The following is a 26,942-nucleotide window of genomic DNA, read 5'->3' as shown; positions in this document are numbered from 1 at the left end:
GATCCTTTCCATTCTTTCTAGGACGGTGCTCTCTGCCTGACCAATCTCTCGCTTGGAGGCGGGGCATCTTTGTCGGCCATGATTGATTCTGGCGCTGTGAAATTAACTCGCTTTAAATTCCCATTAGTAATAAAAAAAAAAAGGGCACGCCATAAAATCCTGTATATTGTTTATATCAGTTTGCACCTGTCTTTTTATACATTTATAGTAGAATTAGGCAGAATTCTTGGGATAAAAAGATTTTCACTATCACTACATGAGAGTGTGGGGGTTGTACATTATTTACCTCACATTTGACCATCATAGCCCATGTAGTCATATAGATAGTCAAATAAAAGACACTCATAATTTAAATTTGAACTGAATTCATTTGCCTTCAGGTGTTTTGTAAAGTAATATTCAGGGATGGGGAGGAGCTGGTCCAGGAGATCTGGCACCCAAAATAAAGGTAGCAATTAGAGTTGCCACCTTTTCCGGAAAACATAACGGCCTTCCTATATATTTATCTTTTTTCACTATTAATAACATTAGGATCAACCATCATTTTTACTTGCCAGGCCAGTAAAATACCGGTCAGGTGGCAACCCTAGTCCCCCACACCAGTCCCACCTCACCATTATCTCCTATCTAGAAGAGATAGGCCAGGACTAGGGTTACCACCTTTTCTGGAAAAAAATACCAGCCTTCCTATATATTTATCTTCTTTCCCTATTAATAACATTGGGATCAACCATCATTTTTACCGGCAGGCCAGTAAAATACAGGCCAGGTGGCAACGCCAGACTGGTAATCTGTGGTCTCTGTACAATGCCATAGACCAGGTATCCCCAACCTTTTGAACCTGTGAGCAACATTCAGAGGAAAATGGAGTTGGGGAGCAACACTAGTATGAAAAATGTTCTTGGGGTGCCAAATAAGAGCAGTGATTGGCCATTTAGTGGCCCTATGTGGATTATCAACCTACATTGAGGCTCTGTTTGGCAGTCCACCAGGTTTTTATAGAACCAAAACTTGCCTCCAAGCCAGGAATTCAAGAATAATCTCCTGCTTTGAGGCCATTGGGGGCAACATCCAAGGGGTTGGAGAGCATCATGTTGCTCACGAGCTACTGGTTGGGGACCACTGCCATAGACAGTCAATATTTAGTGGGTAGGGTTGCCACCTTTTCTGGAAAGAAAATACCGGCCTTCCTAATTATATATCTTTATTTCCCTATTAATAACATTGGGATCAGCCATCATTTTTACCGGCCAGGCTGCTAAAATACAGGCCAGGTGGCAACTCTATAAGTGGGCCTGTGGGGGGGTGTTTGGGTCTCTTTGTACTTGGAATGCCAGGGTCTGTTTTAAAGAAGAAACAAACCCTTAATAAAAAAAAAACCCTACCCTACATAGACCCCCCCCCCCGTGCAAATGCTCCTAACTCTTTACTTACCCCTGTCCAGCGGAGCTCACACGCGCCATCTTCAGCTGCTTCTGTAATCTTCGGAATGGTCACCAGGGTTGCCACCTGGCCAGTATTTTACCGGCCTGGCTGGTAAAAAAGTTGCTTGGTGACAATATTATTAATTGGGTAAAACCATAAAAATATAGGATGGCTGTTATCTGGAAAAAAAATAACAGGCCTTCCTATACTTCTGCCTTTTTACCCTATTAATAAAATTGGCATCAAGCTTCATTTTAGCCGGTAAAATACCGACCAGGTGGCAACCATTGTGACCGTCACTATTATTTCGGGAACATAACCTTCGTACGGTTGTTGTCTGTCACTGAATGGCTAGAACATCGTCTGATTTGTTATCTTTCCTACTTTATTTTTATTCTAGAATTTAAATCTGAATGTTAGTTCAGATAGATCATTGTATTTAAATGCACGATGGGTATTCGAACGTTTGCCGTACAACAAATGAACATGTATGGCCAGCTTTAGTGGTAGACACAGACCAGGTCCCACAGGACAACAAGATAGACAAGGAGTAGGACTAATGGAAAACTGCTCATATTTATGTTACCGTGCATACTACATTAAATATGTTTTATGAAACTGTGCACTGTATTGCACAGAGGAGCACTTTGTGGTGCAAGGCTATACTTCACATGAATTTTTTCTTTACAATAAACAATCACTATACAATTGCTGATACTATCTGTAAATAAAAAAAATTTTTGGTTGATTTATTGGCTTTACAGTAAGTAGTAACCCATGTGCTTTTCATTATTTGAATGAGAAGGGAATGCTTTTTCCTCCCTATGGTAACCATACAATAACTGAAGTAGCGTTATCCTTCTCCATTTACATGTGTAACCCTTTTCTGGAACTGGCTCTGGTTACACTTGTTGTCAGAACACAGTGGCTATACAGGATACCTGTAGATCATCATACCAAAGCTCAAAGTCCTTTCCACAGGCTTGGGCCACACTAAATAATCCCTACTCGGAACATTCACACACAATATATACTAAATACTACAGTGTTTATACCAACTGCATATGCTAGTTCTATTATGCTATTCTTGGTAGCGCAGATTATTAACCATACATGGGAATGCCCTAAAGTCACAAATGATCCAGGGAACTCTATATTACCCCAGAAGGCAATGCTTCCCCAATTCCCTTTCATTATTATGCAGTCCTCATTGCGGTCTCCAATCTTTAGTTGGGTCTCTGTCTTCCAATGGCCGAAGGTTTGTGCCTATTCAATCGTGTTCCCTGTCCAGGACATGTATACAGTATATGAAATAGACAGGGGCTGCTGAGAAATAGAACCAAAAAACAGCAAGAGGTAAATGTGTAGGTTTTTTCTATAGTTTCTTTGCATGCATATATACACATTTTAAAGTGATTTGCCTCCACTTGATACAGACATCCGTGAAAAAGTATCATCTATCAATCCTTAAAGGGATACTGTCATGGGAAATTTTTTTTTTATCAAAATGAATCAGGTAATAGTGCTGCTTCTGCAGAATTCTGCATTGAAATCCATTTCTCAAAAGAGCAAAAAGACTTTTTTATATTCAATTTTGAAATCTGACATGGGGCTAGACATATTGTCGATTTCCCAGCTGCCCCAAGTCATGTGACTTGTGCTCTGATAAACTTCAATCACTCTTTACTGCAAGTTGGAGTGATATCACCTCCCTTTTTCCCCCCAGCAGCCAAACAAAAGAACAATGGGAAGGTAACAAGATAACAGCTGGCTGGTAGATCTAAGAACAACACTCAATAGTAAAAACCCATGTCCCACTGAGACATATTCAGTTACATTGAGAAGGAAAAACAGCAGCCTGCCAGAAAGCATTTCTCTCCTAAAGTGCAGGCACAAATCACATGACTGGGGGCAGCTGGGAAATTGAGAGAATGTCTAGCCCCATGTCAGATTTCAAAATTGACTATAAAAATCTGTTTGCTCTTTTGAGAAATGGATTTCAGTGCAGAATTCTGCTGGAGTAGCACTATTAACTATTCACAGTAGACTCCCTACTTTGGGCACATCTTCAAACACAGAAATGCTCACATGCATATAGAGCAGGGGTCCCCAACCTTTTTTACCTGTGAGCCACATTCAAATGTAAAAAGAGTTGGAGAGCAACACAAGCATAAAAAAGTCCCTTGGGGTGCAAAATAAGGGCTATGATTGGCTATTTGGTAGCCCCTATGTGGACTGGTAGCCTACAGGAGTCTCTACTTGGCACTATATTCAGTTTTTATGCAACCAAAACTTGCTTTCAAGCTTGGAATTCAAAAATAAGCACCTGCTTAAAGGACCCTGAGAGCAACATCCAAGGGGTTGGAGAGCAACATGTTGCTCGCGAGCTACTGGTTGGGGACCACTGATATAGAGTGATAGATGCAGGTAGCTACCAAGGTGGCTTCATGACTGGTTGCAGTATTTTTTACAAACTTTGCAAAATACAACTTCAGGAGGCTACACCGAACCATGCAACTATGGGGTTAACTGACTGTGGCTCAAAGAGCTTTATTGAATGCAAAGGGTCATCGGAAGCGCACACGTGGCTTACCAGAACATATGCAGGACTTTTGAATACGAGTGTATAAATAAAAATCAAGTTTTATTGAAGATTTCTGGATAAAACCATTGCTGGGATGCAAACAAATAAATCTGTCAGGAAAGAGAACGGCTTAATGCGTTTCTAGTGCTAGTCACTTCCTTATTAAATACAAACATGATTTGAGAGAAACCTTTATAGACTGAATTATGACATACGGCAATGCAATTGGAAATAGTAAAACTGCAATTCGTGAAAAAGTGTTTTCGATTTAAAAAAAAAATAAAAAAAAGAAGAAAAAAAAGGAGGGGGCAACTTTTCGGAGCACCCTGGGCCCTTTATCAGGCCTAGTGTAAACATTTCTATGGAAAGGTTATAAAGGGTGCTGTGAAGATGTGGCCACAAACCCCACCCTTTCCTGCTGACATCCAGGATGTTTCCTTTTTTTGTATGTACATGGGCTAAATAAAACGTTAAAGGAGAAGGAAAGGCTAGGAGCACTTGTTAGGCACCCCCAAGTGATCGTATCAACTTACCTGTAACCTCGGGCCGGTGCTCCTATCAGCAGAAAACTGCACTGGCCCGGGGTTATACCAGTGAGCGTTCTACTTCTGTCTTCCTCCTTAGCGCATGCGCAGTAGAGGGAAAAGCCAAACTTTAACTAAAAAATCGTCTATTTCTTTCTACTGCGCATGCAATTTCCCCGGGAAATTAGAATATAGAAGAACACAGAAGAGGATCACTCCGTGGTGCTCACTGGTATAACCCCGGGCCGGTGCAGTTTTCTGCTCATAGGAGCAACGGCCCAGGGTCACAGGTAAGTCGATATAATCACTTGGGGGTGCCTAACATTTGGCACCACCAAGTGCTCCTAGCCTTTCCTTCTCCTTTAAACAATTTTTCATGAATTGCAGTGTGCTACTGGATTTTTTCCTATGTATTAGTTGACCCAAAGCAGGTGAGGGTCTTCCAGTGTGAGCACCAGGCACCTTCACAGGTGAAATTCAAGGGGGTTGAGCTCTTCATATTTCAAACATAGATACTGCAATACAATTGTGAGAGACAGGAACTGAAAAGGCAGCCCTATCAGTCCCGGATGCAAACTGCACCTGAATATTACTCTGCATCACCTTATTTATGTAACAATAGGTTTGTTGGCTGAAATACAGTAAAAATAACACCCATGAGCTGTAAAAATCTGGACCAATATGACTCATAAAAAAGAGCAGCAGTTGAAAACACAAGAAATTTATTACCTCCCCACAATCTCATAATTGAGATTTCAAGTGAAAGCTCATTCGTTTTCCATGATCAAACCCACAGCTCCCGTGCACATTGTTTTCCGTGATCAAACCCACAGCTTCCGTGTACGATGCAGAAAGCAGAACTGAAAAATGGACGTTCCAGAGAGAAGGCAGCAATGCGATTTGGTCAGCACTGCTTGTAGAGAGGAAAAGGAGCAGCAGTTTGTGCACAGAAAAATGCAGCGTTTGCAAGAAGTTGTAAGGAAAGAATCTCACTTGATTAGTAGACAGTTCTCTTGTTGGAAATTCATAAGTTACAGTTCAGTTACAGTGCCTTTTAGTCCAACGCCAAGAGTGAGGCAAGAATCCGGCAGCTGGACTTCACTTTGGTTTTCCTTACAAATCACTGGTTATCAGTTCTGTTAAAAAAAAAATCATACAACCCAAAAGCATGGCAGGTGTTTTAACATTGTGAGATAGAGTCCTGCAGCGGGTCGGGTACCCGCAAAACAAATGTCACCCTGTGAAATGAGGGGAGGATTTTCAGGTGTGGGTATACCCGCGGGTCTGCAGGTCTCATCTAAATCTTATCATATTGTCTATATTTTACAAAACTTGTTTCTGTCCCCGCCCACTTTTGTTGAAATCACTTCCAGTTTGCAGCACCATCACTTCCGGTTTGATGGTGGCCGGCGGGTTGCGGATAAGGCAGTTGTGGGTCCGGGTCGGGTAGTGGATTAAAGTGGGTGAATACGCGGGTTGCGTGTTCGGGTCTTCCACGCAGGACTCTATTGTGAGATATGGTCACAGATCCTTGCTTTCCTCTACTTGCTAAGGCCAGCAGGGCAAATCTATACAGAGGAGCCCTGTGCAATTCATTTTCAGGAATTTTAGACATGCAAGTAACTATATACAATTTATGTCAGGACAGATAAATAATCTGAATTTAGCTACTTTCACTTCTGTACAGGCACAAAAGCATGGAAACCAACTGCAGTGTTTTTTATAAACATACATTCAAACCACTAGGAAATCGTATATGTTTCTTTCGATTTTTTTAAAAAAAACAAAAAAAACAAGACCTTGGCAAAATCAAGGCGATACTACATTAAAATAATAATATCTACTATACAGGTTAAGAAACTTTACATCATGTACAAAAAACAAGAAAGGAATGGATGTACAACGGGCACCCTCTGAGAAGTTTATTTGCCTTCCGTTGGAGCTTTGATGTCTTTCACGTTGTAATCATTTGCAACAGACGCTGCGCTTTCCAGGGCCCGGATACTTGCTAGTAGTTTTACGACCTGTCTGATTTGCTCTCTGGAAAGGAGAAAACAAGGACACAGATGCAGTAGATATAGGGATGCCATGAAAATGAAAGAACATATTAACTGCAACAGAAAGTTGCATCAAAATGCAGTCGGTTACCCTTTCCTTCACTGCATTAACCTAGATCAGGAACCTCCAGCCAGGAAAAGGGCACCATATAGGAACCCCGTTTAGAAAGAAAAGGGGAAACTATGTTTACAAGCCAGACCCAGTGAATTACCTTGCATTTCTTCTTTCTATGTCGGAGCACCCAACATTGCTTCTGTATATTGTGCCAGCCACATGGGTGAGATATCGGACAAAGTTTTCGAGCTGCGGAATGGTTTTACCTCCCTTAAGACTGGAGAACCACTGTCTTGGAAAACATGCAATAACCTGGAGGACGAAAGGAGAAAAATCAATATGAATTATCTGCTAAAGGACATGGGTGAGACATACAGAGATTTGCTCTAAATATATTCCCTAAATTCTATAGATTTAAAATCAGCTTGTACATACTGCTTTACCTTTCACTGTCCTCTTTCTCCCTATAGGGCCAGTGGTTAGAAGATCACTACTTTGCTATAAACATAGGGAAACCAGTGGAAATAACATGCATTTTATTACGCTCGACAGTAACAATTTAGGTCTCATTTACAATACTGTGTGTAGCTGCATACCCAGTAATATGGCAGTGGTTGTTGAATCTTTTCAGTCCAAGCACCCCTTGAAGTAGAGTCTTGCATGAGTCCAGTTGGGCAGACCCGTGCCCAAATAAGACCAGCTAGGCGAGAACCTGGACCCACTGGCCCTCTATAAATTCCCCTGTTCACAATGCCAGAACCTACTGACAGTGGCCCCAATCTTTGTCCAGACCCAGGACCCACAAATCCTGGAAGTGACGCCACTGGTGAGGGAAGTGATTCCACTCTGGAGCATCCACCAGGTCAGGGAGGAAATCCTTTAATTTAACTGAAGGAGGTGGGGGGAATGCAGCCTGCAATTGGCCCAGGTACCCAGGCATGGAACCCGAGGATTATATGCATAGTCAGGGGACTGGGATCTTTCCACTCAAAACCAGACTACTTTGCAGGTATTCCGCGGGTACCCAACCTGAAGCAGGACTCTACCTTGAAGGTCCAACCTTTGGTCATTATCAGTCATAGTTCTAGGCTGGCAAACAAGTGTTCAACCCAAGTCTCTTTTATCTAGAAAAATAAATAGGTTGAGCGTTCGAGAGAATTCCTTACTGGCCTTTGTGTGCTCTAGAGCCCACCAGCTCGGGAACCACTTGCCAATGTACTGGAAGTGAACTGGAAAAAATTGTTGTATGCAGAAATTCTGCTCGGACTTCTTACACACAACAGACTATTAGCGGGTGTGAGTAGGATCTTCAGTGGGATCAGATATTTGTTATTGTTTATATAGCACCATCATCTCCTACACTGTTTTACAGAGTAAGGGGATACAAATTCAAGACAAAACTATTTAAATACACAGGCAAACATTTCACCAGAATAGATTCTTGCCAACGGGAAGGCAGTACAGGGAGAAGAAGAGGAGATTTGTCGCCAGGCGAACAATCTCCCCGAATCTGACCTTGTGTCTCTGCCCTTACTGGGATTATTCTGGTATAATTGGATTTATCTGTTAAATGCTGTTAACTGTGTTATTTGATAGATTACCCAAAAGTTTGAGGGAAAGGTATAATTATTGAGATTATTCTAATATAATTGGATTTACACAAAAAATAACCAATATCAACAAATTCTTCAGGATAATGTTCAAGCATCAGTCACAAAGTTGAAGTTACGCAGGGGTTGGATATTCCAACATGACAATGGGGGTCATTTATCAACACTGGGCAAATTTGCCCATGGGCAGTAACTCATGGCAACCAATCAAATTGCTGCATTCATTGTTCTACTTGCAGCTGGCTTCAGAAAGCTAATCACTGATTGGTTGCTATAGGTAACTGCCCATGGGCAAATTTGCCCAGTGTTGATAGATGAACCCCAGTGACCCTAAACATAATTGGGAATCTACAAAGACATTTATGCAGAGGGAGAAGTACAATATTCTGGAATGGCCATTACAGTTCACCGACTTGAATATCATGGAAAATCTATGGGATGATTTGAAGCAGACGGTCCATGCTCGGCAGCCATCAAATTTAACTGAACTTTTGTATGGACTAATGGTCAAAAAACCGCCATCCGGAATCCAGACATTCATCAAAGTCTATAGGAGGCGTCTAGAGGCTGTTACATTTGCAAAAGGAGCTCAACTAAGTATTGATGTAATATCTCTGTTGGGGTGCCCACATTTATGCACCTGCCTAATTTTGTTATGATGTATATTTTCTGTTAATCCAATAAACTCGATGTCACTGCTGAAATACTACGGTTTCCATAAGGCATGTTATATATTAAAAGGAAGTTGCTACTTTGAAAGCTCAGCCAATGATAAACAAAACTCCAAAGAATTAAGAGGGGTTCCCAAACTTCTTCATATGACTGTGTATAATGCAATATGTTACCTGGCCCTCTCAAGCTTGTATAAAGGCAAGGTTTATCTGGATATATTTATATATAATGCAAACATAATAAACATCCAAATATAACCACAGTTCACAATAAAACTGGAGAATAATGGAGAACGATTAATTAATTATCTATACTTCAGTGCTGCTGAATATGAAACAGGTCACCATGCATCTCCACTAATGAGCCATGAAGCGCCTGCAACAGAACAAATGCTATTTGCTATGCTGGCAAGACTGAAAAAGTGATTTGATAAATCAGTGGCAACCCACTAAATTGAACCTTATGCCTATTTAATCTGCTCTCTCTTGCTATGCTGCTCTCAGAACAGGAAAAAGAATAAAATTTGGGAGCCCAGCCAAACAACGGTATCCCACTGTCACCACTAAACTATAATTTCTGAAGGCAGCTGCCTTCTGACTACACCAAGATATAATCAGGCATATTCCCATACAGAAAAACCTTATTTAAATTTACAGGTCAGCTCCCAATTTCCCTTCATTGACTTTTGATTTAGTTCTGCATGTAATCAAACATTTTTATGGAAGAATTTACTGATCATTTTTTGTATTCTCTTTAATAAATTTATACTAAAAATTGTAAGATCCATTTTTGTATTCAGCGTTTAGCCATGGATTATTTAGGGTAAGTGCTGGTAGCGATTACTGAAGTTTAATACTCTTGTTTCCTGTCATTACTACTGGAGGCTACCACTGAATAATTTATATCATTGCGGACTGCATCTTTACTGCATTTTCTATGGGGAATGGATACTAGTATAACTTGGCCAGGTGTGTTAAGGACTTGGTTTTATATGTTTGTACTTGGTGTTAGAGTCCTGCAGCGGGTTACCCGCAAAAACCTGTGGTACCCTGTGGGTTGCAGGTAGAACTTTCGGGAGCGGGTATAGACGATTGTCGGCGGTTCTCCGGGTTTGCGGGTCTTTTCTATAGAGTTTTAATCCTTTTTTGGATCACACTTACTTCTAATGATGTCACTTCTGGTTTACAATGACAGCACTTCCTGCTTTACTCCTTTTTCCCCTGATCATGCCTATTTGTAATGGTCACTTCCGGTTTACAATGTCAGCACTTCCTGTTTCTGGATGGTCACAATTACTGAGATTATATGGTATAATTGGATTTATCTGTTAATCACACTTATGGCAGAGACACATGTGGAGATTCGGGGAGATTAGTCGCACGGCGACAAATCTGCTCTTCTTCAGGAGACTAACCCCCCCCCCCCGAACTGCCTTCCTGCCGGCTAGAATCTAAATTGCCGGTGGGAAGGCAGTTCGGGGGGATTAGTCGCCCGAAGAAGAGGCGATTTGTCACCGGCTGACGGTCCCCAAATCTTCACGCGTGTCTCTGCCCTTAACTGTGGGAGTTCTTTTAAGAGACCAATATCTACCTATTGAGTAGCCCTGCATTAAAAGGGTAGTTCATGTTAAAAACAAAGCCTAATATGAGGAAATGCAAATGGTCTTCATTTTTTTATGTTTTTTGAATTATTTATACTTTTTTTTTGTCCAGCTATTAGATTGCCCAAGGGTTTATTTACAACAATGAAGGTAGATCAGAAAATGAAGTTTTTGCAGAAAAAATAAAAAAAAAATAAAACGAAATTCTTACAATCCAACTGTTTTTGAATGGGGATCACTTACCCAAACAATGAGATAGAATTTATTTTAGCTTTTGGCCAGAAAGAGGCAGAATAGGAGATGAATCATTTGAAATAAATAAAAAATATGATCTCAAACAGTAAACACGTGACAACCACCTGCACCCTGTTATGCAGATCTGATCTTGGGGCCCTCCTGCTGGTGCCAGCAAACCTCTTGCTGTTCTGCCTGATCCAGCTGAAATAGTTCTGGTTTAATAAAGTGCCAGCTTTTCTAGATTAGCAATCAGACTAAATGTATAATTATGCCTAGGTGTCAGCTGGAAGAAACACATGGAGCCAACATTCTATCCATATCCAGAACCAGTTCTTCACGGAATCTTTACGGTTCAGCAAATCTAATTAGTGTTAATGGAATAAGAAATAAGAAACTTCACTTTGAACTCATATTATAAGGAAAACATGTAAAGCACATGGTGTATACTATAAATCTACTTCGATGTTCACTTACACTTTGGGCTTTTTTAATACTGTCTTCTCCATTCTCAGTGTTCTGAAATGCCATCAGGATGTATCTGTTTAGCAGTCCATCTACTGACAGCTCCTGCAATGCTTTGTTGGAGAGCACTCCATGCCACTTTAGGAAATTCCCTAGTAACTGAAACAGACAATAGACAATGTAGGACAATGTAGGACAGTATTCAGTATCAGATTAATAGATCTATATGAAGCCTGCTCCTGGACTATTCAGACCTAGCTCCATTAAAGGTGTTGTTCACTTTTAAAGTAGCATTTAGTATGTAGAGAGTGATATTCTGAGACAATTTACAATTGGTTTTCATTTTTTATTATTTGAGCTTTTTTTCTTTCCAATTTCAACAATCTGGTTGCTAGGGTCCAAATTACCATAGCAACCATGTATTGATTTGAATAAGAGACTGGGATATGAATCAGCAAGGCCTGAATAGAAAGGTGAGTAATAAAATAGCAATAACAATACATTTGTAGCCTTACGGAGCATTTGCTTTTAGATGGCGTCAGTGACTTCTATTTGAAAGTTGGAAGGAGTCAAAACGAAAAAGGCAAATAATAATAAAACTATAAAAAATAAATAATGAAGGCCAATTGAAAAATTTCTTAGAATTGACAATTCTAAAACATAAAGTTAACTTTAAATGGTGAACCATGCCCTTTTTGTGAAAACAAGCAGGAAAATATCAATCCATAATTTTAAAGGAGTTTAAAGGAGAACTAAACCGTAACCAAAGAAGTAGGGCAGAAATGTTGTACATTACGTTTAGGCTTCTACACCAGCTCAATGCCACCACATCCCTTTAGCAGTAAAGAATCCCGTAGAAGCCCCCCATTTTCTTTTCTACGGATATCTAGGCTGCTGTCACTGACCTGAGGGACCAACTTGCAAAATAGTGAGCGAATGTGTGTTGTATCTGGCAGCTCAGAAACCAGCATAATTAGCATTAGGATTTAATAATCAGCCCTGTAGCATCAGCTCATATGACCTCATTTTCATGACCCCTAAGCTGAGCTTCTCAGCGGCTGCTCAAACCACACTGAGCGTGTGCGTGTCACAGACGCTACTAACAAAATACAAGATGGCAAACTCCTGTGACAACTTGGAAGGCCTGGATCATTACTAGAGAGATGCTGGTTCAATATATAAAATATGGCATTTCTAGCTATATTTATTTTTTAGGGTTTAGTTCTCCTTTAGGGCAGAGAAACACGCTCTGATTCGGAGAGATTAGTCACCCAGCTTCAAATCTCCTCTTCTTTGGGGTGACTAATCTCCTCGAACTGCCTCCCGCCGGCTAGAGTGTAAATCGCCGGCGGGATGGCAAATAGCCGGAAGAGGAAACTTCGGGCGACTTCGGAACGCGAAACACTCCGAGTGCCATCCCGCCAGTGATTTTGATTCTAGTCGGCGGGAAGCAGTTCGGGGAGATTAGTCGCCCCCCAAGAAGAGGCGATTTATCGGCAGGCGACTAAATCTCCCTGAATCAGAGCGTCAACGCTTCACACCAAAAGCCTCACTAACTGTTTTAACAAAGATTTAGAACATTTTCAGATAAGCACTTCAACTAAGGCATGAAGTGAGTGAGTAAATAAGACTTGTCAGAGATGAAGAAAGGCAAAACTTTAAAGTAAGCAACGGAAAACGTAAGCATTTTGTGAATCCTGCTGAGAAAAAAACAAGCGATGGTAAACATGAACTTTTAGCAAAACAACATTAATAGTAAATGGCAGATTATAACCACTGAGCTCGTTACCTTTACAGACGACCAAAACTGGCGCTGGAAGAATAAACATGGCGCAGAGTTCTTATTTTCAATGACACTGGACAAAAAGAATGAAATATTTTTAGAGCAATTTTACTCGTTATAGAGGATTTATCATGTCCTGATTACATTTTGCCTTACGTTAATATGCAGGACAGTATTCTATAAAAATCAATTCTCAGTTATAGTGGTATTTGCCTCCATTACATGTATTTTACAATATGGGCATTCTTTTTGAACAAGGATGCATAGCATCCAGGCACCTTAAGGGTAAGGCCACACATGGAGATTCAGGGAGATTTTGTCGCCTGGCGACTAATCGCCTCGTCTTCTGAGCGACTCACTGAGGCAACTTTGGGCGACTATGGAAAACGCATCGCCGTGTGTGTGCATTAGCGCAGGCGACTTTTCTTTATAGCCTATGGGAAAACACGGTGAGGCAGTTCGGGGAGATTGTCGCTCAGAAAACAAGGCGATTAGTCACCAGGCGACAAAATCTCCCCGAATCTCCTCGTGTAAACTAACCCTAAAGGGATTGTTCACCTTCCAACACTTTTTTCAGTGCAGTTGGTTTCAGATAGATCACCAGAAATAACTTTTTCCAATTACTTTCTATTTTCTATGTGAGACCGTTTTTCTAATATTGAAGTGTAAATCTAATTTTTCACCTTCTAAAACAGCTCTGGGGGGGGGGGGGTCGCTGACCCTGTAAACTGTTCTAAATGGATACATTTAGTTGATAGATTTCTTATATTTGTTCCTGCTGAGCAAAATCCCTGCGTTTCATTACAGGCAGCAAATTGTAGCAGCTCAGAATCTCCACCTGAATTACTGAGCTGCCAGACTCAAACACCAGAGACACAAACCTTGAACTTAGATTTAGGAAAAAACAGTAAAAATTAAAGAATGGAAAGCAATTGAAAAAAAATCTTTATTTCTGGGGAACAACCTGAAAACAACTGAACCGAAAAAAGTGTTTGGAAGGTGAACAACCTCTAATATCCCCGAAGCTTGGCAAGTGGAATAAACCAGCTGTTTGCCTTTACAACTGATTTTACCCTGTTTTTCCTATCTCCCCTGAGGGTACATGGACAAATTCCCTTTAAACTACAATAGTTATATCATTACATCTGCAGTATATTAGATTTCTGATTAAACATCAGCATTCTAGTAAGAATACTAGTGTGGACAGGTACAATTGCATGCATATCTGTATTTTATTTATTTATAGTGCTCTATGGCTTATTTTTACTTACTTTTTGGGATATAATGGCATGAAGACGTCATCATCTAACGTCCTCCTCATTCTCATTAGCAGCGCCTTGAGAAATGCCTGAAAGATAGGAGTTCAAATGAATATGCTGTTGAAGTGAACCAGTACCAGCATTACAGAAAATGACAGGGATCTTTAGTCCAACAACTGGGGAGATGCAGGTTGACCCTACTGGGCTTGGTATTCCCGCCAACCATACAAAACACTTCCACAAAGTCAAAGTTATGACTCACTAATAATATTTCATCTGACAAACTCACTGATTAAAAAAAAAAGGGTGGTAAACCAAGATATTGCTGCTGCCAAAATCTGTTTGTATCAAGCTTAAAGCAAACTTTCACACTCAAATAGAGAACTCCGGGAGTCCTAAGTAACAGATATGCACAAAAAATAAAATAGCTCACATGTAAAACCCTGCTTCATGTAAATATAATATTTAGTAGTATGTGCCATTGGGTAATCCTAAATAGAAAACTGCCATTTTAAAAAATAAGGGCCCCCTGGGATCGTATGATTCACGGTGCACACAAACAAACTATACATGTTAGGTCACATGAGCCAATTAACGGACAGAGTTGTGTCTTTTGCTTCCACACTTCTTCCTGTTACACTTAGAGTTTTAGTATTTCTGGTCAGGTGATCTCTGAGGCAGCACACAGACCATCATGAAACGGTGGCTCAAGGCAAGAGATGTAAAATGACAAGATTTACTTAAATATATAGACCAGTTTAATAAGATTCTTTAATATGCCACTTAATATGATGTAAACTTTTATGGAAGTATTCATTTTGGGAGTATAGTTTTCCTTTAATTCAAGGTTGTCCAACTGGATGCCCAAGAGCTGGATGCAGCCCTATAATAGATTTCTAAGGCTCCAGTTCTGCTGAAGGACTCCATAGATTCCTTTGACATCATCATCATCATATTAAAAGAACCTGAACATGTGATATGAGAAATGATTGAGCAACTACATGTAAAAGCATCCACAAAAAAAATTAACTCGGTTTTGCTATTTAAATATCCTCCACCCTTAAAAATCACGTGGCTTGCATGTAAATGCACCCACTTCCTGAGGGACCCCCCGTGACTACCCAAAATACACTAAGTAGCAACTGAGCAATTACCTCTGTATATTTATTTTCAGAGTTTAAAACAGTAGGATATCCACTTATTAGCTTCTGAACGACCGCTACAAGCCTGTTGGTCTGTGTTGTAGAGAAGGGGTCCCATACATTCTCAGTGATACCTTGAGAGAGAAATCAAAATAGATCCAATCAAGTAAGATACAGTATAGTTCCCTTGGCCATTTTCCAGTCTGTCAAAATCTCTAAAAAATGGCATGCTGCAATGCTCTTTACTTGTTATTAAGGGATACCCTTTTCTTTTTTTTTTTAATAAGTTTTAACAGTTGTTTAACCTTATTTCTAAACATTAAGAGGGTTATTTACTAAACTCAGATTTATTTGGTCTGGCTTTTTAGGGCATAAACTCAAATTTTTTTTGTGGTGAAAAAAACTAGAATTTTTCACGATTTATTACAGGTATGGGATCCGTTATCCGAAAAAACATTATCCAGAAAGCTCAGAATTACGGAAAAACTCCTTTTTATCCAAATAATACAATTTTTTTAAAAAAATGTTTCTGTTTTCTCTGTAATAATAAAACAGTACCTTGTATATAAATACATAAAAATAATATAGTTAATACTTATTGGAGACAAAACCAGTCTATTAGATTTATTTAATGTTTAATAAATTTTTTTGTAGATTTACGGTACGAAGAATGGTTATCCGGAAATCTCAAGGTCCCAAGCATTCTGGATAACGTGTATACCACCCGCTGCTGCAAAAAGCCGGAATCTAAAAATCCGCCATCTCAGACCTGTTGAGGTCATATATAACTCAATGAGAGATGTTCCTATCACAATTGGAAGATACTGTGGTTTGCGCTGGCAAAACCCCCCAAAAGATTCGGGGAAAAAAGATGATTCAAGGTTTCGCTCAATTTTATTGGTTTTCCCAGATCTGATGAATTTAAGTTTTTTTTTTGTTTAATAAATAGTCAAATCAGGGAAGGGGGTTTGGTCTTGTTTTTTTATTATTAAAATAGAGATAAAATCGGGTTTTAGTAAATAACCCCCTTAATGGGATACTGTCATGGGAAAACATGTTTTTTCCAAAATGCATCAGTTAATAGTGCTGCTCCAGCAGAATTCTGCACTGAAATCCATTTTTCAAAAGAGCAAACAGATTTTGTTATATTCAATTTTGAAATCTGACATGGGGCTATAGACAATTTTCCAGCTGCCTCCAGTCATGTGACTTGTGCTCTGATAAACTTCAATCACTCTTTACTGCTGTACTGCAAGTTGGAGTGATATCACCTCCCTCCCTCCCCCCAGCAGCCTAACAACAGAACAATGGGAAGGTAACCAGATAGCAGCTCCCTAACACAAGATAACAGCTCCCTGGAAGATCTAAGAACAACACTCAATAGTAAAAGCCAAGTCCCACTGAGACACATTCAGTTACATTAAGTAGGAGAAATAACCTGCCAGAAAAAAATTCCATCCTAAAGTGCAGGCACAAGTCACATGACTGGGGCAGCTGGGAAACTGACAAAATGTCTAGCCCCATGTCAGATTTGAATATTATAAAATCTGTTTGCTCTTTTGAGAAATGGATTTCAGTGCAGAATTCTGCTGGAGCAGCACTATTAACTGATTTGTTTTGGAAAAAAACATGTTTTTCCATGACAGTATTCCATGACGCAGATCGTAAAGTCTACCTTTTCAGGTACATTTGTTCAAAGGGTTTAAAATATTTTGCTCATCAAAGCTTTTCAACTTATACCAGTCATTGTAAAAAAAAAAAAAGGCTATTGTAACTTTTTATTTCCTCTGAACAATGAAACTACTGGAAACTGTAAGCATATTTTTTCTTTTGCTCGTCCTGCCAAGTTTCTACAAATATAAAGGTGGTCTCATCTTGCAATTTTAGCCTTTGCCTAAGCAGCCACTGTTTTACCAAAGGTAATGGCACATGTTCAAAATCCAGGCGCCAGGTTAATAAATAACTTAATGCTTTTAATGAGGCAATAAAAATAAAGCTTTTGAACAATCATTTGTAACTCTGTGTTTACATGTCAGCACTCTGGAATAACGGAATGAAAACAAAAAGAAAAATCCCTAATACCTGTAAATCTGGGGAGAATAACCTTTTCAACCAGTGACGGCAAGAGTACAATGTCTGCGTCCTCCTTGTCAAACTCCTTTTCTTCACAGCCATAAAAGAGAAGACACTCAAACCACATCATACTTTCAAAGTTACGACAGTTTGCCTGAAATTAAAAATGCACATTTTTTTTAGAAATCGCTCCTGATCACATTGATCCTCCCATTAGGGTTAATAGTGAAGATTTTACAGCAACATACGCCACAGTCTACAGAAACATACCTCCAGGGGATTCCAGGTTAAAAGTTGTAGTCGCACAAGGGGATTGAGCAGCTTTGGCAGACAAAGGCCGATGTATGCATCTTTGTATGCGCTATAGTAGGTCGAACGCCATGTTTCAAACTGAAACTTGATGCAGTCGATGGAATGGAAATTTTCCAGCGTGTCCTCAAACACTTTGCTCGCTTCCTTTAAAATTCGATCTGAAAATTAAAAACGAAACTCAATTTTGAAAACTGTACTTTATCAAAAACACAAGACGTATTTTTTTTGATTTCAGGAATAATTTCCTGGAGAAAAGAGTCGGAGAAATTCTCTACTAAAAGCTTCTTCGCTACGGTGTGCGGAGAGAAAAACATCAACCATTTATGCTGCCAGTAGGCAGAGCACTTTAGCCGAAAAAGATTAAAAAGCGTCAGTGTAGGGAGTAATGCCATTATCTCAATACTGGCCGTAATTTGCAATGGACTCTGATATGGGACCTGTTTTCCGTAAATCAATTATACAGAAAACTCCAAATTATGAATAAGCTCAACTCCCATAGACTCCATTATAATCAAATACGAATTATCTATAATAAGGAAACCGTAGAAATTAAAAATACAACCTAGCCTAATAAGAGAAAGCTTTTTCCATACCCAAGTTTCAAAAATGCTTGATTTCTGGAGTGTAAACTAGCAACAAGGCAATCCAGAACAGAACAATAGAACGGCCAGCTAAATGTATGGTTCTATGGATTCAAGGAAAAGTAACACCATAAAATGAAAGTGTTTTAAAGCAATACAAATATAACACAGTGTTGCCCTGCACTGGTAAAACTGCTGTGTTTGCTTCAGAAACACTACTATTGTTTATATTTAAAAAGCTGCTGTGTAGCAATGGGGGCAGCCATTCAAAGGAGAAAAGGCTCAGGTTACACAGCAGATAAACTCTGTAGAACATAATGGTGTTATCTGTTATCCACTATTTAATCTGTGTCATATAGACTTTTTTTTTTTATAACATTGGTTTTTATTAGTAAATTTTCATCACCATCATGTCAGTCATATAGACTTTTTTACAATTTCCACCATTGCTACACAGCAGCTTGTTTATATGAACTATAGTAGTGTTTCTGAAGCAAACACATCAGTTTTACCAGTGCAGGGCAACACTGCAGTATATTTGAATAACTTGAAAAAATACAAATTTTTTGGTGTTACTGTATCTTTAAAGGGCCAACTGAGCCAGTTATATCCGGCAGACACTCTTTATGACAAACAAAACCAATACAAACAAGCTCACCTTTCTCCATGTCGAAGTTTGTAATATCAGTCGACGTTTCTTCATCGTCACTAGACAGACCTTCAAGGTGCTCTGCCATCTTGCCAGTGCCAGTTACTTCTCTAGCTTGTCTGCGGCGCGTTCTGCAAAAACAGTCATGTCCAAGTTAATTTAAGAGCAACCGATGATCTATGTCTCCAAAGATGCCCCAGTAGCTCCCCATCTTCTTTTCTGCTGATTCACTGCACATGCTCTGTGTTGCTGTCACTTACTGAGCTTAGGGATCCACTCACAATATACAGTACACATAGAATAGAAATGTCACAATATAAGGCTGATTAATAATTAATACAGATAATTACTACATGGCAGCACAGAAACCAGTGCAATTAGCATCAGAATTTAATAATCAGCAAACCTGTAGCATCAGCTTATATTACAGGGGAAGCTCATTTTCTGCTGGATAATTAGTGACGAGCCCTAAGCTTAGCTTCTCAACAGCCAATCAGAGCCCACTGAGCATGTGAGTGTCACAGACACTTTCCAAGATGGTGACCCCCTGTGACAAGTTTGAAGTCCTGGATCATTGCTGCTATTGACAAGCTGAGACTTTAGGCTGGTGCAATAAGTTCACTATATAAAATACAGGTATGGGACCTGTTATCCAGAATACTCAGGACCCGGGGTTTTCTAGCTAATGGATCTTTCTGTAATTTGGATCTTCATACTTTAGTTATACTAGAAAACCATTTAAACATTAAATAAAACCAATAGGCTGGTTTTGCTTCAAATAAGGATTAATTATACCTTAGTTGGGATCAAGTACAAGCTACTGTTTTATTATTACAGAGAAAAAGAGAACAATTTTATCCAAATAATCATAATTTTTTAAAAATTGAGTCTATGGGAGACGGCCTTTCCGTAATTCAAAGCTTTCTGGATAACATATTCCATACCTGTATGGCCCACAGCCCCCCCCCCCTTCTGTGCCCCCCCATCTACCTGCTGTGTTTGCTTACCATGTGTAAACTTTAAATGGTATCACTACAGAGATTAACTGGCCCCTGCATTGTTTATACCTCACATTCAGACTCTAATCCCCTGTATTGTTCACACCTGTGATCCCCCTGTATTGTTCACACTTGTGCCTCCTCTATTGTTCACATCATAAAGCCTGTACTGTTCACACCTGAGACCCAGACTGAAACTGCCCACATTGTTCACCTGTTCACACTTTATACAAAATGCTAATAGAGCTCCAGCACTGTGTCACTGTATGTAGTACATATTAGACTGGTCCTGGTCGGTTTCCATGTCTCCTGCTCTGTGCTGCCTTCCCTATGCTCCCTGTGTGTGTCATACTCTGCCTGCACATGCCCTGCTTTGCCAGTGTGTGCCCTGCTCTGCCCGTGTGTGCCCTGCTCTGCCCGTGTGTGCCCTGCTCTGCCCGTGTGTTCCCTGCTCTGCCCGTGTGTGCCCTGCTCTGCCCGTGTGTGCCCTGCTCTGCCCGTGTGTGCCCTGCTCTGCCCGTGTGTGCCCTGCTCTGCCCGTGTGTGCCCTGCTCTGCCCGTGTGTGCCCTGCTCTGCCCGTGTGTGCCCTGCTCTGCCCGTGTGTGCCCTGCTCTGCCCGTGTGTGCCCTGCTCTGCCCGTGTGTGCCCTGCTCTGCCCGTGTGTGCCCTGCTCTGCCCGTGTGTGCAATGCTCTGCCCGTGTGTGCAATGCTCTGCCCGTGTGTGCAATGCTCTGCCCGTGTGTGCAATGCTCTGCCCGTGTGTGCAATGCTCTGCCCGTGTGTGCAATGCTCTGCCCGTGTGTGCAATGCTCTGCCCGTGGAACATAAGCCTGGTATTTGTTCTGGGAGTTTGTTAGCGTCTGAAAAGGAGATTTTGTGTACTCACCGTTAAATCTCTTTCTCTCCAGTCGATTGGGGGACACAGGAACAATGGGTATAGCTAACACCACTAGGAGGCAGGACACAACAAAAAAACAGAACTAATCCCTCCTCCTCCTGCTATACCCCAGCTCCCAGGCGGAGCCAGTTCAGTGTGTACCAAAGTACGGAACAGGAGGTTACCAAAAAACATGAAGCCAGTAACTATATACATAAAAGATTTGCACTAGAGACCATGTCTGAAAGAACACGTGAAGGCCTCACCAGGGAGGGAAGTCCTGTGTCCCCCAAGCGACTGGAGAGAAAGAGATTTAACGGTGAGTACACAAAATCTCCTTTTCTCCTAGGTCTGCTTGGGGGACACAGGAACAATGGGGACATACCAAAGCTGTCCCAAAAATCACGGGTGGGAGGTAGAGGCCGACGTGGAACCAGCCACCGCGGCTTGCAGTACCTTCCTACCGAAGCGGGTGTCAGATGCCGCAAAGGTATCAAAGTGGCAGAATTTGGCAAAAGTATGGATAGAAGTCCAAGTGGCAGCCTTGCACAATTGTTCAGCTGAAGCCTGATTCCGGAAAGCCCAGGACGTACTCACACCTCTGGTGGAATGAGCCCTGATCCTAGCTGGGGGTCGTAGTCCCTGAGCCGTGTAGGCCCTCTGTATGGCCTGTGTAATCCAGCGGGAAATGGTCGCCTTAGAGGCAGGAAGACCCTGTCGCGTCCCGGAGGGAATGAGAAACAAGGAGTCCGATTTGCGGACATCCTCCACTCGATGAAGATAGTATTTGAGCGCCCGGACTGGATCCAGCGAATGGAGTGCCACTTCCTTAGGGTTAGCCGGGGAAGGGCAAAAGGTGGGAATGGTGATCTCCTGGTTGAGATGAAAGGAAGAAACCACCTTAGGAAGAAAGGAAGGAATGGTACGTAGAACCACCCTGTCCTCGTGAAAAATGAGGAAGGGAGATCTGCATGAAAGGGCAGACAGCTCAGATACTCGTCGAGCCGATGCGATGGCCACGAGAAAAGCTGTCTTCCACGTGAGCCATTGAAGAGAGATGGAAGACAGGGGCTCGAACGGAGGCCGTTGAAGAGAACGGAGAACCAGAGAGAGATCCCAGGGCGGAACGGGGGACCGAACGGGAGGCCGAACATGAGCAACTCCCTGCAGGAAGGTCTTGACGTGGAAGGCAAGACGCCTCTGAAACAGGATAGACAAGGCCGAAACCTGGGATTTCAGAGAGCCCGAGGAGAGCCCCATGGAAAGCCCTTCCTGAAGAAAAGCCAACACGTTGGCGACGGAAAAGCGAAGGAATTCCGCTCCCTGAGCCAGGCACCACTGTTCATAAGTGGACCAGACCCGGTGGTAAGTCCTGGCGGAGACAGGCTTGCGAGCAGCTCTCATGGTCAGGATAACGTCGTCGGAAAAAACCCTTTCTCTTTAGGATAGCGGTTTCAAGAGCCACGCCGTCAATTGGAGTTTGACGGGGCTTGGGTGAAGAATTGGTCCCTGATGAAGAAGGTCTGGGATGGCGGGAAGAGGCCACGGCTCGTCGACAGATAGGTTTACGAGGTCCGAGAACCAAGTGCGCCGAGGCCAATTGGGGGCGATGAGGATGAGAGCTGTGTGCGCCCTCTGTAACTTCTTTATGGTTCTGGGAAGAAGGGGCAGAGGGGGGAAGGCGTAGGCGAGACGAAAGTCCCAAGGAGCCGTCAGGGCATCCGCCGCTAGGGCCAGTGGATCCTTGCACCATGCGAAGAAGAGAGGCACCTTGCGGTTGTGGCGAGAGGCCATGAGGTCGACCTCTGGAGTGCCCCACCTCTGGGATATTTGCAGGAAAACGTCGTCGTTTAGGGACCACTCGCCCGGGTCCAGGGATTGGCGGCTGAGAAAGTCCGCCTCCCAATTGAGAAGCCCCGGTATGTAGATCGCGGAAAGATGCGCCCGGTGTGTCTCCGCCCAGCGAAAGATGAGGCCGATCTCGTTGAGAGCGCTCCTGCTTCTGGTGCCGCCTTGATGATTCACGTAGGTCACGGCTGTGGCGTTGTCGGACTGGATTCTGATCGCCTGGCCGGCTAGAAGAGGTTGCCAGTGGAACAGGGCCAGGCGGATGGCCCGAATCTCCAGAAGATTGATGTGGAGACGTCGCTCCGCGGAGGACCAGAGACCCTGTGCTGACCGTCCCTCTAGGACTGCTCCCCAGCCGGAGAGACTGGCGTCCGTGGTGAGGAGGCGCCACCGCGGGTCCCCGAGAGGCCTGCCCTTGGTCAAGTGGCTGGAGAGAGTCCACCAGTGGAGAGAAACTCTCGTTCTGTGTGATATGCGAATCTCCTGAAGAAGGGATCTGCGTTTCCATGCTGAGAGAATGTTCCATTGAAGTTCCCGGAGATGGAATTGTGCGAAGGGGACTGCTTCTATGGTCGACACCATGACCCCCAGGACCTTCATGCAGAACTTCGCCGTGTGCCTCGGTTTCGAGAGAAACAACAGCACCAAGGAGCGAAGATGAAGGGCCTTGTCCAGCGGCAGAGACACCGTCTGTGTCTGTGTATTGAAGAGCATCCCCAGAAAAACCATCGACTGACTTGGCGATAGGGAAGACTTGTCGCGGTTGATATACCAGCCCAGCTCCTGCAGCCGGTCCAAGGTCAGTTGGACTGCCTGTTGGGCTGCTAAGAAGGTAGGAGCCCTGATGAGGAGATCGTCGAGGTAGGGAGTGATGGACACCCCTGAAGTCCGGATCAGTGCCGTGGCCACCGACATGATCTTGGTGAAGACCCGCGGGGCTGAAGTGAGCCCAAACGGGAGGGCGGAAAATTGGAAGTGCTGGTTTTGGACAGCAAATCGCAAGAACCTCTGATGGGGAGGGAAAATGGGAACGTGCAGGTACGCGTCCTTGATGTCGAGGGAAGCAAGGAACTGGCCCGGAGACATCGCAGCAATGACAGAGCGGAGAGACTCCATCTTGAACTTCCGCGGCCGGATGAACGCATTGAGTTCCTTGAGATCCAGGATTGGGCGTGAAGAACCGTCCTTTTTGGGGACCACAAAAAGGTTGGAATAGTAGCCCTTGAATTTTTCTCCTGGTGGAACCGGAATGATGACGTCCGAACGAAGAAGGTTGTCGATGGCCGCCCTGAGCGCTAGAGCCTTGAGTGGATCTAGGGGAACCCTGGACATGAAAAAGCGGTGAGGTGGAGGGGAAGAAAATTCTAAGTGATAACCCCGAGTCACCACCTCGTGTACCCAGGAGTCCGAAGTCAGGGTGGTCCATGCAGAGGCAAAATGCTGCAGTCGACCCCCGACGGGCAGAGGCCCGAAGGGTTGGCAGTCATGCGGAAGAGGTCTTGTTGGCAGGCTTAGAGGAGGGCTTACAGAACTGCCATGAAGATTTGGCCTTATTCCCAAAACGCCCTCTGAAGTTGGAGGATTGTCTAGGGGGGGAGGACCTAGAAGACTTGTTCTGGGGGCCAGGAAAATTCCTCCCCTTGCGAAAGGAGAGGCGAGTCTTAGGCTGGGGTAAAAGAGTGCTTTTGCCCCCCGTAGCCTGACTGATGAGCTTGTCAAGGTCGGGACCAAAGAGGAGCTTGCCCTTGAATGGAATGGAAGTCAGGGACTTCTTGGATGAAAAATCTGCAGACGAAAGCTTCATCCAAAGAGATCGACGGGCGGCTACCGCAATAGCGGAAGAACGGCCTATCACCTGAGCTGCATAGAGGGATGCTTCGCAAAGGTAGTCGCTGGCCTCCTTGATCTGGGAAGCAAGTTCTGAAAGTTCCTCACGCGGAACCCCAGCGGCAATAGCTCGACACAGAGCATCCGACCAGGACTGCATGGCCCTAGCCACCCATGCCGAAGCGAAGACCGGACGTAAGGAGGTGCCGGTAGCGGTGAACAGAGAACGCAGGAGACCTTCAAGCTTCTTGTCCATGGGATCCTTGAAGGACGCTGCGTCAGGAACCGGCAGGGCTGTGTTCTTGGAAAGACGAGACACAGGAGCGTCCACCGAAGGTGGAGAAGCCCACTTCTCAGTGAGATCCGAAGGAAAGGGATAAAGTTTAAGGAAGCGTCTGTTGGGTTGGAACCGCTTCTCGGGCTTGTCCCACTCCTGTTGAATGATCTGATCGAGCTGATCATGGGAAGGAAAGGAGGGAGAAGGGCGGTTCTTCCGCTTGAAGAGGCCCGAGGACGAACCGGAACTGGTTCCAGGTTCCTGTAGGTGTAAGGTTTCCAAAACAGAGGAAACAAGGGAATCAATAGCCTCAGGAGGATAGCTTTGGGGAATCCTCGTCTTCATGATCCGAAGTCTGGGAAAGTTCGCCGTCGGAGAGAGACTGATCGTCTCCAGAGGCTATGTGGAGGGGAGAATGAGAGAATGACTCCTCATCGCTGTCCACTGCAGATGGGGAAGGAGCCCTACGCTTAGGTGGCTTGGGATTATCCAAGCGGGCAAGCAGTCTGTCGAGAGAATCAGCCAGTTTGGGAATGCCAGAGGCTAACTGGGAGGCCCACCGAGGCGGTGGAGGGGAGCCCTGAGGTGGGGGGTCCGAAGCAGGAACAGCTGGAGCCCCTTGGTTTTCTAGACTTACCGGAGGTCTGGGTACCGGATTTTCCGGAGCAGGCTCAGGTGGCATGCACGTGGAGCAGAGAGGTTCCTTGTTACCAAGTGGTAATCGTTTGCGGCATTTGGCACAGGCTAAAAAGGTCACTTTAGCAGTTACAGCCGTCCGTGGAAAAAGGTTGTCACTGGAACCCTCAGACATGGTGCTAGGATAAAGAATTCAGAAGTTAAGTCAAGGAAAAAACTGTTCCTGAAAAAACACTGAGTCTGCAAGGGAGCAGGGGTTAATCCCACTAGCTAGATGTCCCAGGAGTAGGGTGGAGGACCCTAAACACTAAACCCCCTAATGAATACAGGTTACCCCTGAACCAGGCCGTGTGGAAGGTAAGGCAGTGCAGAGGTTAAAGGTAATAGCCCAGCAGAGAAGTGAGGGGGGGGCCGTGTGGCAGGGAGACCCGTGTGCTCTGAAGGAGAGATGCCAGGGAACTGCTCCGTGTGGGAAGAGGTGCGCAGTATGTCCCACACTAGAAAGGGCGCGAAGCAACAGAGACCGCCTTCCCAGCGTGACGCGCTATGCGCGCGCACTTCCGGTTTGAGGAACTGCTGGGCGGAAGTGGAGGAAGCGCCATGCGGCGCAAACTAACTGAAGGCGCGCTGCGCGCCTTGAGACAAGTCCCTTACCGATCCGAATGCATCTGGCAGAGGGGCTGTGAGAAGCGCCAAGGCAGAGGGGAAGAGCTGCATGAGCACAGCAGACCCCAAATGCCTGCGCATAATGGGAGGTAGTACTCAGGCACAACAGAGAGTCACCTATCCCAGCATAGTTGCATCCCACCATGGAAGAAACAGGGCAAGGTAAAACAAACAGATGCTTACCTGCCCAGTTCTGTGTAGTCTGCCGGCCAGACGGTTCATCCCCACATTAGTGTAAGGGGGAATAAAAACCTGGGTCTGGGTGGTCAGTGCCAGGGCACAATAGACCCCGGAGACATCCAGTTGGAGGAGGTAATGAAGGCAAAACACGCAGTGTGGAAGCCCATTCCATCCTCAGATAGTGATAAAACTAATAGAAAACAAAGAAACAAATAAAAAATAAAAACTAACTCCTGAAGGAGCCTATGTCCTAACCTCCTGAGGACACAACTAAAACTGAACTGGCTCCGCCTGGGAGCTGGGGTATAGCAGGAGGAGGAGGGATTAGTTCTGTTTTTTTGTTGTGTCCTGCCTCCTAGTGGTGTTAGCTATACCCATTGTTCCTGTGTCCCCCAAGCAGACCTAGGAGAAAATAAATTATTGTTAGGGGCCCCTAAGCAATTGCGCATTCTGCACTAGCGAAGTGCACCGATCCGAAGCTGAAAAGGTGAGCGCCGTGAGGAGGGGTGGGGGCGGCAAAGAAGGCTGCATCAGGCGGCGAAAAGGCAAGGATTGTCGCTGCTCCTAAGTTGTTTAATCATGTACTGGGGATGCTGTGTTATCCAA

At 43.6% G+C, this 26,942-nt stretch overlaps 1 protein-coding gene across 1 annotated transcript in view; it reads right to left on the bottom strand.

Annotated features, from left to right (window-relative positions):
• Window positions 1–4,050: 4,050 nt before the first annotated feature.
• Window positions 4,051–26,942, bottom strand: part of paxbp1.L (PAX3 and PAX7 binding protein 1 L homeolog) — a 46,846-nt gene continuing 23,954 nt past the window's right edge. Inside the window, exon 5 of the mRNA NM_001096036.1 lies at window positions 4,051–4,366. Coding sequence (NP_001089505.1) covers window positions 4,354–4,366 — 13 coding nt within the window. The 3' untranslated portion in view covers window positions 4,051–4,353. The remainder of the gene's footprint in view (window positions 4,367–26,942) is intronic.

The sequence above is a fragment of the Xenopus laevis genome, chromosome 2L, assembly GCF_017654675.1.
Source record: "Xenopus laevis strain J_2021 chromosome 2L, Xenopus_laevis_v10.1, whole genome shotgun sequence".
Lineage (NCBI taxonomy): Eukaryota > Metazoa > Chordata > Amphibia > Anura > Pipidae > Xenopus > Xenopus laevis.
This window is presented reverse-complemented; position numbering and strand designations above follow the sequence as displayed.